The sequence below is a fragment of the Bombus vancouverensis genome, chromosome 4 (genome assembly GCF_051014615.1).
Source record: "Bombus vancouverensis nearcticus chromosome 4, iyBomVanc1_principal, whole genome shotgun sequence".
Classification (NCBI taxonomy): Eukaryota; Metazoa; Arthropoda; class Insecta; order Hymenoptera; family Apidae; genus Bombus; species Bombus vancouverensis.
The window spans coordinates 7,012,785-7,027,867 of record NC_134914.1 but is presented as its reverse complement, the minus strand read 5'-3'; the positions used below and the strand labels follow the sequence as shown (position 1 = coordinate 7,027,867).

The 15,083-nt window shown below is 35.6% G+C and overlaps 1 protein-coding gene across 1 annotated transcript; it reads right to left on the bottom strand.

The window, feature by feature from the left end:
• Window positions 1-2,220: 2,220 nt before the first annotated feature.
• On the bottom strand, window positions 2,221-12,480 carry LOC117156764 (uncharacterized). The gene is made up of 14 exons (XM_033334089.2): window positions 10,226-12,480; window positions 9,800-9,988; window positions 8,937-9,172; window positions 8,540-8,751; window positions 7,902-7,978; window positions 7,562-7,758; window positions 7,217-7,377; window positions 6,701-6,869; window positions 6,235-6,428; window positions 6,025-6,154; window positions 5,755-5,944; window positions 5,533-5,675; window positions 4,677-5,197; window positions 2,221-4,573 (listed from the first exon to the last, which is right to left on the bottom strand). The coding sequence occupies exons 1-14, from the start codon at window positions 11,733-11,735 to the stop codon at window positions 3,103-3,105; spliced, it is 5,400 nt and encodes a 1,799-aa protein (XP_033189980.2). The 5' UTR covers window positions 11,736-12,480; the 3' UTR covers window positions 2,221-3,102.
• Between the last annotated feature and the right edge of the window lie 2,603 nt (window positions 12,481-15,083).

Genomic DNA, 15,083 nt, shown 5'->3' with positions numbered 1-15,083 from the left:
GTTACGTGAACATCGTGTTTCTCCAGCGTCGTTGATTTTCAACTTCACGTCCACGTGTACACGCGCTTCTGTTGATACACGTGCACGTACGTACACGAATACCGACAGCTGTGTACATGGTATCTCTAGCTACGTTTCGTTCCAAGTAAGCTCTAAACTGACAAGCTATGATGTTACACAGCTGCTTGGAATAAGCTACGCACAAATATTTTAGTGTATTTTTAATAACATCTTTTGTTTATTTGTAGAAATAAAAGTCATATTCAGACGTGTATTGAGGCGTAGGTCAAGGATTAAAGTCAGAACACTCAGTCAGATGTACTTTTACGCAATCTACTTTCTTTTCCAAAATATAAAAAAAATATACGCTATTGGAGTATAATATGTTATTATGAAAACTAGCAATTGACTTAAACTAACCCAATGAAGACGAAAATTTGCACTAGCCAGTTTTCATCGATGATTCGAGACAAGAGTGTAAAGATAAGATTCTTATTAATGAATTGTCATAGAATCGGAGCACGTGAATCGGAACCACGGTCGCATTCCTATGTTATGAAGGGTCATGCAGTTCGTGGCCCTGGGTTCTAGAATCTCAAGGGTTCCGTTCCAAGCTTTCGCTCACAGCCACGGCCTCGTGAAGCATGGTAGTCCAAACTGCTAGGAAGTGATCCGTGGAAGGTCGTACCACTCGCGTTTCGACCGTTTCGAATTCCTCGAACGTCCGGGTTCGCGATGGCTATGCCATTTTGTGGTTTCATACCTGGGAAACGCCTAGGGACCGGAACCACTTATCGAAGTCCTCGAGTATTCGTATATTTCGTACTAGAATTCTGTTAGATAATAATTTGGTAGAACGTCTAGTCGATGCAGAGATGCGTTTAATACGCATATAAATTCCCAACTACATTGTAGGTTATCGTGTCTGGTCAATTGAACCTGAATAATCGTCAGATGAATTTTGATTCATTCTTTGAATCGATGAGAGAATGACAAAGTTTCGAAACATTCGAATACTGAATCTATACTATAATATCCCAGTGCTTAAGTTTCAATTGGAACTTTGAAATTATACGAAAGTTCAATCGTACAAGAAGTATACAAGATTACACACGAAACTAATATTAGCTCAATTATACAAAATAGCTTGAGCAAGTATTGATACAGACTAAAATAAATTTTTCGACTGATTTATTACATTATTAATGGACCGTACTTTATATCGTATTTGTACTGTGTTTTTATAGAATTACGATTTCCAGGGAAGGTTGTAGCTTCAAAAGTAAGACAAAAAGAAGAGATTGCTTTGCGGTACGTTGTTTTACGACACAAAGCCTCGTAAAGAGTTCGTACAAGCGCATAATGGCCGTCGTTTGCTCGTAAGTTAATTCTCGGCTGGACGTTATCCGGTAGTAGGTGATGTACGCGTGCGTTTATAGTGCCACGGGGATTACTTCCGTTCAGCATAGACACCAACCGCAGAAGACAGCCGCTTACGGTGCTTTTCATTACATCGCCTGCGCGATCGTCCGTGGCTCGTCCCGTTTACGCCTGTCACACGGGACCAGCGAAGTCTTCATACCGTAGACATCCCACGAATCGGTCAAATATCCGTTCGCTCCCCGTAAATTCATCGAAAGATCACGTCCTCGTCGTATTTCATGTTTACACAATTTTATCGGTTCCTTCGCGTAGGTTCGCGTATATGTTCCCTTAGCTTTATTTGGTTTTTCTGAAGGGAAATACGTGGGTATATTACCCGTATCAAATTAAAAAAAAAATATACATATTTATAAGTAACAGTACAATGAAAGTAAATTAAAGTTGTAGTGTTTTAGAGTATGCAATTTTCAATCTGTGGAAGATAATTGTCAATATGTTAATATGTAATATGCCAGTGGTCACGTTAAATATGTATAAAGTCGTGAAAGCGCAGCTAGAATTCATTAACTAATCAGATTTTGGGTTGGTTACATCGTATGTTAGAATAGAATAAAATATAAAATAAAAAATAAAAAATAATAATAAAAAGATAAGTCTTAAAATAGAATTTTAAATCTTACGACTGATTTGTCTAATACAGATTCAAATAAGCATTTTTTTCTATTTGTTATAATAATAATTATAATATTCCAAATGAAATATTGAGGCATTGGAAAAATATTGAAACAAGGCTGTAAAAAGTGAAATTTCGTTAAGTTTAAAAATTTCATAAGGAAGACAATTTTTTAGCATAATTTTATTACCAGTATCCTTCGTATCCTTTACAATAAACAAATTCCATCAAATGTAAGAAGATAAGGAACGTCATAAATACCGAAGAAATACGGAATTTTCCAATATTACTATCTCATTCATTCACGATGCTAATATATGTATATTTAACGAATAATTTATTATACTCTACGGAAAATGGTTTCGTAATTTGGTCTTGTCATTCGCAACGCTTTTAACATGTATTGTAATTCCACAATTACATTCGACTTATGTGTTTTGACGATAGATTTAAATACAGATAAACGATCTTGGGCTTGAAACCAGAAACAAGAGACAACTGCAGAGAAGATGTACAATCGGTCACAAAATTCTACACATCTTACTCAATTCCCATTAAGACATAAAATGAATTTGATCAATATATTAACATATTTCTAGAAGAAATTAAAATAATATTAACATTTAGCTTACAAACTCTTGGGACGAAATTTTAATTTTAAGTTTATCAATACCAAAAGTTAAGATTTTATTTAACTCGTATACTCGGTTTCTGTATAGCTAATGTATTAGAAGCTTTATATGATTTATAAATAGCGGTGTACGTAGACTTCTGATTGACTGTAATAAAACGATTAAAACTGTAATAAAAGAATAAAACGATTGTAAAAATACGTTCTTTCTATTCTCTCTCACGGAACGATAATTAAATCTATCAATCATCAACTCTTCAATGATCCATTTTTCCTTTCAAATCCTCACTCCTTCCTTCCCAAAATCCAGTCTACTTCGCTTTCCCCTTCCCTCTCAACCAATCCAAGCAGAATAATTTACCTCATTATATTTAATTTATAATCATTTTTCTTACTCCATAACTCACTCACTTCATCAAGTCTCTTCTCTTTCCCAGTTCCATTCTGCCTCCTCCGATTTACTCCTAGGACCGCTTCTATAAACTTGCTCCTCCTCCGATGGCCAATTAGATCTCAGAGAATCCTCCTCAACGTCCGATGACTTCACACTATTTTTCTTAGAACTCTTACTCTTCTCAGTTGAAACTGACTCCGTTTCTTCAGACCTCGAACTCATTCTCGTGTTATCATCAATATCACTACTACTATGAGCCAGCATAACCGATTCTGACTCATCATCAGCAAACATGCCAGTGTCTTCATACTGTTCTCCACTAAATTCCTTTCTAATTTCTTTAGTTTCCTTAATTTCGTCATCTTTCGATTTCATTTCTGTTTTAGATTGTTCTTTAGATTCTTTAATAACGTATGCAGCGCTATCTTCCTCAGACCTAGATTTCTGCATCTGCCAAGCTTTCTTAAAAGGATGCTCTCTCTCCTGCTGCACCAATTTTGGCCTTTCGGGAAGAAGATACTCAGGATCTTCTTCACTAGCCTGACTTTTAATAATCGACTCTCTTTTATACAAACCAGAAGAAGACCTAAGTAAACCTTCACCCTCTTTCTTTCCAACAGTCAATTCAAACTCTACAAAGTCAAAATCTTCCTGAGGTAACCTAGAAAGGTCCTGAACAGATTTTCTTTTACTATCTTTTGTTAGAACGAAGTTATAAGTATCAATATCGTCGTCTTCTTCAATAGAAGTCACCTGACTACTACTGGTATAAGATTTTCTTGTGGAATCCCAAATCGCTTCTTCTTCGCTTTGGGTGTCTTCTCTTGGAGGCGGAGCCTGTTCACGATATTCTCTTCTTCGTCGAATATAGTCGTCTTCAGGTTCACTTCGTTCTTGAGAAGAGCCTAATTGAGCAACACGCGAACCTACACTAACCGTCCAGGAATCCATATTGTCATCTCCTGTTGGATCTTTTAGCAATGCTAGCTTTCCTTCCGCTGAAGATCTTCGTAAAGAAACCAAGTTTTCTTCTTCAGATGCAGGATCTCGTGTCGCCAGTTTTTCCATGAATTGCTTTCGACGTATTCTCAACTCGCTCTCCCAATCCTCTTCGTCACTGATCCTTGGTTCTACGTGTCTCTTTTCAATTCTTCTCTGTTGAGGAAAATGTTCTTCTTCGCTTTCTGAGGAAAAGGTTTTTGAGACTCTTGGTTGTCTTTGTATAGGCTCGCGTTCTTCGGATTTTCTGGAAGGTCTTTTGGAATCTTTAGGAAGGTCCCAGGAACGATAATCGTCCGATTCCCTGATCACGGATCTTCCTCTGGATTGCGATCGCCTGTACCTCGGATTATTTTCGTCTTCTTCTTCATATTTGGTTCTTGGATACTCTTCTTCATCCTCGCTGTCCCGTGTGGATAATTGTTTAGTGTCGAGGCTTCTTGACAGAGAGCGTCTGCTTCGTTTAATTGATTCTTCTCGCTCTTGTTGCGCTCTAGAAAGATTTAGGGTAGAAGTTATGGTTTTGATCGTATATAACTGAATTTATATTGAAAAAAGTTCAATATAAAAATGTTTTCCAACAAATGAATAGTCACCTTAAAGCTTCGTTCTCCTTATAATCCCTTTGACTGCTTTTGCTTCTTCTTCTATGATCTCTATAGTCTTCAGTATTATTTGAGAATCTTTTGTTATCGTTCTTTAGCCAATATGACGGATATTCGGCTTCAGATGGTTCACGACTAATAAGTGATCGTCTTCTGCCACTTGATTTTTTTAAAATAGGCATGTCTACTCGTTCTTCGTCTTCTATACTCTCACTGGAGTATTTTGTACCACCATCTACTAAGTCTCTTTGCCAGTCCCAGCCTGTTGAAGCTACTTCGTCTTCTTCGAACATTTTCTTTTCATGGAGTTCTGATTTTGGAGCTTTTGAGGTTTTCGAGATTTCTGAGATTGAAGACTCGACGATTGCTGATTTCTCTGATATTGATATTTCTGCGTTCAGGGAGTCTGTACTCTCCATAAGCACGTTCTTGATCTCTTGCATAGGGATATCGAAAAATAAAGTTAGGATGATGGAGATGATTATGACTGTTGCTGCTTCCAGAAGATCTAGCTGGAAAGGTACACTTTATTTTAGTATCCTAGTTATTTTAACCTATTAACTAATTCATCTTTTAAATGCAATAGTTCGAAAAATTCATAAAATTGAATGTTAATTGCAACAAATTAATTGTAATTGTTTGCAACAGAAAATTTAATGTTTCTTCTCCTTAAAGAAAAAGACATAAAGACGCATTAAGAAAGAAGTCTCTATCTTTTTTTAATTTTGAAAGGAAATATAGAAATTATTATATCTAAGAGATTAGGAACCTGAGTGACAAGTTAATTCATTTTACTCGGTTAACAAGAGATGTGGATGCTGTTTTTCGAGATTCATATTGTACATACGCCTCTATGAAGATGAAATTCGCTAGAGTGTCTGGTGGTCCCAACATTGTAGAAAAATACTGCGAATTGTGTTAAATATACAGCGTACGATATTCTGCTGAAGAGTAATAGCCAGTAGTTCGAAAGGAATCTATTTAATATACCTATAAATAAAAATTAGCATTGTTAATAAATAATCGAAATTGTGTGTTAACGCCTAATATTCAACAATTTAAGAAAGACCTCCGTGATTGGTGTAGCACGCAAAAATGAGCCAACATAAAGCCAAGGTCCAAAAGACTGGACTGATCACAACATAATTGGTTGCTTCTTCAGCATCGTACACATAGTCCCTTCTGGCTAAGTGCCATGGTGAAAATAACGACCAGGATCCCAAGGCCATCGCGATCAACCATCCCAAGATCACTAACACCTGAAATTAGTACGATACATCTCGTTTATTTGGTGGGTATTTTGAATTGCAGAATAAATCTTATCTGCAGTCTACTATACCTTGTGGATTCTGACATCTTTTCCTGTGTGCCGTAATAACACACCAAGTCCTACACCAAATATATATGGCGTTGCTCTATGTAATGGTAGTGCGTAAACTAAATTGGCAGTCCTGTAAAGATGCTTCAATCTAAAACCAAGGACTTGCTCTTAAAATGATTGAATATAAAATGCAGAAGCTTATATTGAAAATTGGCAAGATATACTTACGACATTCCATGGAAAACAACAACGGAAAGATAATTGCTCATCGTTGCTACGTAACGGAGTGTAGCTGACAATAAGACGAAGAAAAATATTACAAGAATCCCAATGATAGGCCTGCATTCTAAGAAGAATACCAACATTGGGGCTAATAGTGACAATTGCATGTCTAAAGCCAACTGGTGGGTATGAGTTGCACACTATCGATCAAGAAAAATTTGTTAAATCGAATGAAGTTGACTGAAGTTAATCAAGTTGATGAAACGCAAAGACTAATTTTATAATAGAATTCAAATTAACGACGATTGGTGCACCAATAACATTGAAAGAACGCAAGATCTAATTGTAGATGAAAACGAAGTTAATCTTCTAGAATAATTTGGAATGTTTGTGCTTATGATAATCGATAAATAGGATTATAATTGTGATTATGTTGCCAAGTCCTCGCACAGTTTCAGAACAACTTATATACCATCTCTTCGAAGGGGAAGAAATTTTGTATGTATAACAAATTCGTCCACGCGTTGCTTTTGCAAAGCTCTGCATTTGGTACTATGACGCTATTCCATTGTGGTCCCGATCCAATGTGCTCCATTATGAATGCGTACCAAAATACCACTGCGAGTAACGCTGGGGTGAGTCTAAAAAGTAGCATCGAAAGAATCAATATACTTTAATAAAAGTAATTTACAAAATGAAAATTCAAGAACTCGGCGTTAAAATTCAAATTGAGATATTTAATTTTATTATCCTTTTCTTATACAGTGAAATATTTGTAACGATTTTGGTTAAATAAGAATATAACTTTGAAGTCAAATATAACTTTTCAAAATTTTCTAAAATAGCGAAATTATATAGAAGAATATTTATACGCTGATATAAAGAAAAATTTCACTGTTAATAAATTAATAAATTAATTTATTAGTGAGAACATGAAATAAAATATCTGACATTGCTTTAATAATCAAATGAGTCAACCATAACTTACCTGATATATCTGGCAATAAAACGGCAAAACCATCGAATCTCGCCCCGTGTTATAAATTCGTGCGCCATGTTGAAAGCAGCTAGGACACCGCTAAGCAATAAAAACGCGTCTGTGTAAACCATTGACACCCTCATTATCGAGCTGATAGGAGAGTTCGCTACCTATTTTAACACCAGACATTAAACGCAAACTTCAACGACACAGAAAACCAATGAAAAGAAATGTTAATTCTATTTCTCTAGTTGAGTTCACAAAAACATGAATTTTCATAGAAATTCGCGGTATTATAATAAAGAATTATTTGTCTTAATATGTTTGAGCGAATATGTAAATCTTTATCCTTACCTCTGTGAGTTCGATTCGATTGGAAAATGGCAACATCGAAATCGGTATGATTTGATGACCAATGTAAAGCATAATCGTGACGAGTGTCCTTATTCCATGAATGCATGTAATATCGACATAGCTGGATCCTTTACTGAATAAAGATCTCAGGGTTCTCCGTAAGGAAAAGGACATTATTATTCTCTCCGAATAGTTTCCTGTAAAGGACAACGATCGTGTAATAAAAATTTGTGATATCGTACGTAGAATAAAATATTTGAAACGAAACTACTTAAATAAATTTAGAAGATTTTTTGAGCGCATTAACTTGCAGAAAATATAGAATGTTATGAGAATCTACCTTTTCCTTCCGACACCACTAAATAATCTCTCGTGGTTGCTACAGCGACGAGACAGACGATCATTGCGTAGAAATATCTGTAAAAAAGATTGGAAAGAAAAAAAAAGAAATTAAATATTTCATTTTAGCATTGTTATAATTTTTAATCAGATAATATGAGAATTGGAGAATTTTGTAATATCTGAATTTTGTGAAGGAACCCACAATTGGCAATAAAAAGAAAATTATTTTCATTCTTGCCTACTTTGAGAACATAATGCAAAAACGGATTTCTGTAGTTTTAATAATTTTATAAGAACTTCTATAGGAAACATAATTATGAAATAATCTGATAGTTCTAACGTTTTAATAAAATTGTTTTAGTAGTCTCTCATAAGAATGGAGCTCGATTGTGAATTCCTTAAATTGATTTAATTCGATAATTATAAATATACTGCGGATTTTTATGCAAATTTACATTTTTGTGAACTCAATTGGAGAAATGGAAGTTAAGCGGAGATTTATTTCACCCACAGTAAGTATAATGAGTATACTTTGGTGATTTTTTAATATTATATACATTCTGTACATTTGTATACCTTTTAAATTTCACATAAATGCATAAAATCCGCCATTTAATTGTAAATATAAATACATACAGAACACCGATCGTCTCTTTCGAATAGCTTCGTGATTTTTGTTTGACGTAGCACATGTTAGGATTGACATCTACCATGAATGTAATTCCTACGGTAGAGTTATAGTCGTTCAATGCTTCCTCGACAACGATTCGTGCGTCTTCAGCGGAACACGCCGCTGGAAGACACACTGCCCAGTTCACTGTCGTGAATTTTGGAATGAAGTGACCAGGCTGAAAAAGTGAACGTTCATCATAATAGAGTTTCTCGAAAGTTTGATCATTCATTAATCTTCACGGTGTGAAAAAGTAATTCGAAAAAGTATTCACTGGTATTGAAAACAATGTGCTTTTGATTGCAGCGAGAAGATCAATATCGTTGACAAAATGCAAACAAAAAAATACAATCATTCACTTACGTCGTACATACTTCCTCTTATGAAAGAACGTGCCTGCATCATATTAACCGGAAGCTTCATGTCCGGATGAGACGGATACAAATCTATATTGGCCAAACAATATTTGCCCTGCACCCTTATCGTTTTTTCATTCAATTTCACGTGCGCCATCACACCCAAACACTCGTCAAAATCTCCAAGTTGGTTCACGTTCCCTCGCAATAGACCCGATGGAATTTTTGCGCTCGAATCTAACACTGATCCCATAGAGACAATGAAACACGATTGGATAAAATATTGACAATATGATTCGGAAAATTTCCAAACGAAAAATCAGAGGAAGAATACTTCCGAAATAAATTACTTCATTTTCGAAAATATAATACGTTGACTATTGGGCCGAAATCACGTGGCTTTTTATTCTAACTGAAATATTTCTTTTCAAACTCGTCGACCATTCCGATGCCATTTGAGAATTATTCGTGCGTGACGCCAACGTAATGTCATCAATACTCAACGTGACAGAATAGATAAAATTTGTTAGAACGAACTGTTGAAATATGAATAATTTTCTGTGCTGGACTGGATTAAATGCGTATTAGAGATACTTGTATGTGGGTATCAGTGTGTGGAGGTATGTGTGTGCGCAGCGTCTCGAAAACAGATGAATGTAAACTATTCAGTCAGTTAACAGTCGGGTATAGAAGAAAGTGCGGAGACGCGTGCAAGTGTGTATCGATGAATATATAAGAAATCATCCATAAAATAAATATATAACTATTCTAATATTAATCCCAAGTGTAAATTTAGTGTTCCTATAACATTATTTCGGCCAAAGATCCACAATTCTCAACACGAACATATGGAAAAAAGAGGTGACTTACTTTGCAACGCCCATAATTTATAACCCCGTAATTGTCGTAAGAAGATCTTGCCATGCTGCTGACATTCGAAGTTCTCAACGGCTGTGAAATTTGGCACGAATGTCGGTACGCGTAGTATCGCTTCGTTCAATCGAGCCAAAGTGAAAGAAGCTTCCACGTGCGTTTTCGTTTTTACTTTCGACTCATCTTCTGCAACACAATATCATACTCATTTTACTCCAAAAATTCGACAAAGATTTCTTTCTGCGATGATTTTCTCCGTGGACAACTGGATAAAACACGATTTACATTATACTGGATGAAACGATTTATATCGACGTAATTTCAATAACTACATTTGATCTTGTATTTACAAATATTGTGTGTTCCGCAAATTCCAAAGAACAAATCAACAAATCACGACATTCAATCTTTCACGATACTCACTATCGGATCGCTTAACTTCTGTAACTTTAGCCGGAGCTTGAGCACTCGTTGTTTTCACTTTTGCCGGTTCCCGTGTTTTCGACACTTCCGCTTTTACCTTCGTCCTTTCTTCCGTCTTCACCGGAACCTTCGTTTTCTCCTCTGTCTTCACCGGAACTTTCGCTTTTTCCTCTGTCTTCACCGGAACCTTCGCCGTTTCCTCTGTCTTTACTGAAATCTGCGCTTTTTTTTCCGGCTTCACGACAATTTTCGATTCAGGAGATTCGATTTCAGCTTTCGTTATTTTCACGGGTTCCACTTTCTTCGTGGCTTCAACTAGCTTCGATGGTTCTTCCGTCGACTTCTTTTCATATAATTTTTGAATCTTCTTCACGCTTTCCTCTGGTTTCTTCTCTACTTTTGGTATTTCCTTTGGTTTTTCTGTAACAATTGCTATTTCTGCTGACCTAATCTTATCTTTGTCCGCGTGTCTAACCTTTTCTAGTTTTCGTGGTGGAGGTAGAACAATTTTTTCTTCTTCGTCTCCGTCTTCATCTTCGTCTTCGTCTTCATCTTCGTCTTCGTCTTCGTCTTCGTCTTCGTCTTCATCTTCGTCTTCGTCTTCGTCTTCGTCTTCGTCTTCGTCTTCGTCTTCGTCTTCGTCCTCGTTTTCGTCTTCGTCCTCGTCTTCGTCCTCGTCCTCGTCCTCGTCTTCGTCATCTTCAATCTTCTCTTGCTTCTTAGATTTCATTGTCTCTTTCAATCCCTTTTCTAAACTTATTTTTCTCTTCAAATCCACTTTTTCACTTGTCTTCTTATCTTCCTCTGTATCTTCTACAAGTTTCTTTGCAGCCAGTTTTCCATGAACATCTCTCCTATATTTCTTTCCATGTTTTTCTTCTTCGTCCTCATCTTCGTCTTTTTCATCCTTTTCTTGTTTCAAACCTTTCTCCAAACTTACTTTCTTCTTCGAATCCACTTTCTCGCTCTTCTCTTCATCTTCCTCAGTATCCTTTACAAGTTTCTTCATAATTACTTTTCTATCTTCTTCTTCATCACTATCACCATCATCATCATTTTCACTTATTTCCTCCTCTTCCTCTTCTTCATCCTGATCCTCATCGTAACTCACAATTACTTCGTCAGTATCTTCTTCTATCTCCACGATCACTTCGTCATCCTCATCCTCATCCTCTTCAAGACTCTTCTCTATCCAATCAGAGACACGTTCACCTCCTTCATGTTTTATATACTTTTCTTCTTCTGTTACTCTATCGTCATCCGTCGACGTCAGCTCGACAGGTGGTTTCCTAGGAGCACTGGCAAGCCGCGAAGTGTCGTGCCACTTTTTGTTCGACGTGGCCGTGATCGTCTTCTCCTGGCATCTGCCAAAGATGGAAGTGCAGGTGGCGCGATGTGGTTGCTCCGTCGACGATGGATGATCTCGAATACGGAAGCCATAGCAACAACTATAGAGAAGCAACACCAGAGCCAGTAATCCAACGCACTTGCCCAAAAGGGCGGCAGCCATGTCACCGCAACCTTCGCATGGAAAAACCCACGATTCACCACTGGAAGCTTCAAAATTTGCTTCTTTTCTTCACTTATAATTACAGATACAAACACCTATTTCGTAACAGTTCTCCTTAATCTTCGCAAGTTTATCAACCTTTTAATTTGAAGATTTTTAAAATCTTAATTAGATGAGTAAATCGCACACCAATTTTGACACAATTCTTCTAATCGTCACAGGTTGCTCAACTTTCTCGTTTTGAGGAGAAGGATTAGGAGGCAAGTAAATAAATTACTAGAGTTCCGCAACGATTCAACTTTTTTGGATAGACGCAACAACGATCGTTTCTAATCGTCATCAATTTGCCAGCCTTTCGTATAAAAGTACTCGCAAACGGGCTTTCTTGTATCTCGTATCAGACGACCAATTTTTTTGTTGATCGAAAGAATTTCCCCGAATTATCACCAATTTTTCAATTGCTCATGTTGAAGGACTTTCAAAGAGATCTTTTTGTTTTTCGCCGTGAATGATTCTAATAGTCACCGACCTTTCCGTGTCTCGTCATAAGCGTACGAGTTCCTTCGTTTATCGAAACGATTCTCTATAATTAACACCGATTTTTCCTTGTTTGGTCTCGAAAGACACGTTTTCCCGTTTATCTACGTGTAAACTTCCCTCTCCTTGCCACGAAGAACAGGTAACCCGGAGAGAGCTTCGAAAGACTATCGAATCATCCGGCTCGAAACGACGCGGCGGACCACGTCCCGGGCTAGCGATCTGCCTTCGTGAAAATTAGAACGCATGGCATCGTCCCAACCAGCTAGGAGTTTTATTTAGCATCAACATTTCGGAGTCTGCTGAGCCACGACGCGCCGGCCAGCGAAACTCTTCTGCACGTGCGCGAATAATGGTCGCCTCCGTGCGTTCCCTCGCATTTTCCACTCTTCAGAATAATCTACAGTTAACTGTTCCAGGTCGTAACTTAGTTATCAGTGCAGTTAGACAAAATTCTCAAAGGAAGAAGATGAATAGCTGAAAGGATACTTTCGTAGAACTTTTCTTATAAGTGCAATGGTGCACATGCATACCACAATTGTATTATTTTTTTCAATAAATAGTATTATTAATAATGATATAAATAGTAAAAGTTCCAGGATGAATTTTGCACAAAAATGTTGGTAAAATATTGTAACTATTTTTTTTCGTTGTAAAGTTGATTAGTGTGGTTTGTGTGTGTTCGATTGCGCAATGGTCCCCTCAGCTTGAAAAGTTAGGTTTCACCGAGGTTTCCCACCGTACAGTTCGAAAATAATGTTTCGTGGCGAGTCGAAGCGACGCCCACGATCAGACGAAGGTTACTCGAGATCGCCTTCGAGCATCTGGTTACGAATTTTGCGATAAAGTAGCGCGACGATGCGCCGTCTGGTATGCAGCCTTTGGGAGCCATCCAGATGTTGAGAATCGAGGATCATGAATTGATCGAAATTTAGATCTGACACTTGATGTATTAGCTTTTTTTTGGCGGAAAAAAGGATAAGAGGTTTTGGAAAAATTTTTAAAGAAATTAAATCGCTCTTCTTCATTTTTTAATGATGGCTTGATGATGGGTTCAATTTATTGACGTACTCGTATATGTAGAGTATATTTTTTTAATTAAGAAATTTGTCGACTTTATTGAAGTTTTTGTTTCGAAAATAGAACTGGTATGATAAAATAAATGAAAAGGTTTCAAGGGCCTTGAAAAATTTTGCTCGAGTAATTGAAAGTATGCTTGACTTATTGCTAGAGAATTACGTGTTCAAAATATTTCGTTGTTCAAGCTAAGATGGGAAAAAATAAATAAACGAAATACGTTTTTCTTTTCGTAGAAAATTTTTTCTGCGTATTTTTGTTCGAAATTATCTTCGATTTATTTCGAACAATACACAAAATTTTCGAAAGAACTTAAGAAACCTATATGTAAATTATGATTCATGCTCGGTGCCTTCCAAAAATTTTCTAAATATTGCTAATTGCTAAATTTGTCACTCAATAATAATATAGACACACATCCTTTAAATACGTAAGATTTAATTTGTTCAAAAAATTAGATGAGAGAGAGAGAGAGAAGTCGATGTCATTATCTTAAAAATTAAATAGTTCTTAATAATTCTTAAACTCCCATATTAATTCTAACGATATTTACTCCATATTAGACAACTTGCATTTAGCATACAATATCTTCACGATATACTTGTAATTCAAGCCAACTGTTACGTATTATGTTATATAATGCACTGTTGAGTACGGTTTTCCAAATGAAATCGGGAAATATAATTTAACGCTACCTATAAGAACAATAAACTATAAAAACAAGTATTATATATAAAGTTATAATATTGTAACGAAACTAATGTAAAAATTATTGTATTGTTGCATATCGTAACTTCTATAAAATTACTTTACGCTTGTTCTCCTCTATAATGGTAATAGGTTATTATAATAAAACACAATATTATAATGTTTACTATTAAATTAAAATTATACAAATGACATATTTGGAATTTTCTATGTTTCTTACATTTTTAGTAACTTTTCTACTGTAATTAAAATTTAATTTTTATAAATAAGAAGAGCGAAACTTTATACTGGAATTATACGTAACTGTTGAAAGGATTGAAATACAGAGTACAAGAGAACAAGAAATTTTTTCAAACAAAAGAGAAGTAGCATAATAAATACATGCATGAAATAAAATACATAGAAAATTCTACTATTTTGAAACTTTTTAGTAACAAAATTTTGAGAATTTGAACTGAAACGAATAGCCACATCACGGAAAATAGATAAAACACTATTAAAATATGAATCTTCTTACTTATATATGATATAGTAGAAAACTAGACTGTAACATATATCTTTTATCGATATCTTACCGACATTTCCCACATTTTTACGAATACAAACGAGATATAGTCAATGAAATTGACTTGCAAATTTCGAAATCGTATTCATTATTTGCAGCAAAACTTGTGAATTATATGTCGTCACTGGATTTATTTTATAACTCATTTGCATTGAGATTGTAGAGAAGATGACAATCCTATGTAAATCTTATATAACCTTGTTTGAAGTGTATAAAATGTAAAAAAAGAGTATAATATATTAACAGTTATTGATAAACATTTACCATGTATAATCAACAAGTTAAATAAAAAGCAAAACTCATTAATAACTTTATATGAAGTTAGAAAAAAATAAAAAGTTATATAATGCTTGCGTAATACGAGTTCTGTACTATTTACATGACACGAATCATATATGAAATTGAGCGCAAAAATTAAACATATCTACGATAGGAGATTTGCTAAGCTTATGTACATAGTC

Bases quoted from the DNA above. Each gene is read 5' to 3' on its own strand.
- LOC117156764 (XM_033334089.2), bottom strand. From the start codon at position 11,735: ATGGCTGCCGCCCTTTTGGGCAAGTGCGTTGGATTACTGGCTCTGGTG. The intron at 7,979-8,539 runs GTATGTATTTAT...TCTTTTTTACAG, and splicing joins AAAGAGACGATCGGTGTTCT to ATATTTCTACGCAATGATCG. The intron at 6,870-7,216 runs GTAAGTTATGGT...GCTACTTTTTAG, and splicing joins TTTATTGCCAGATATATCAG to ACTCACCCCAGCGTTACTCG.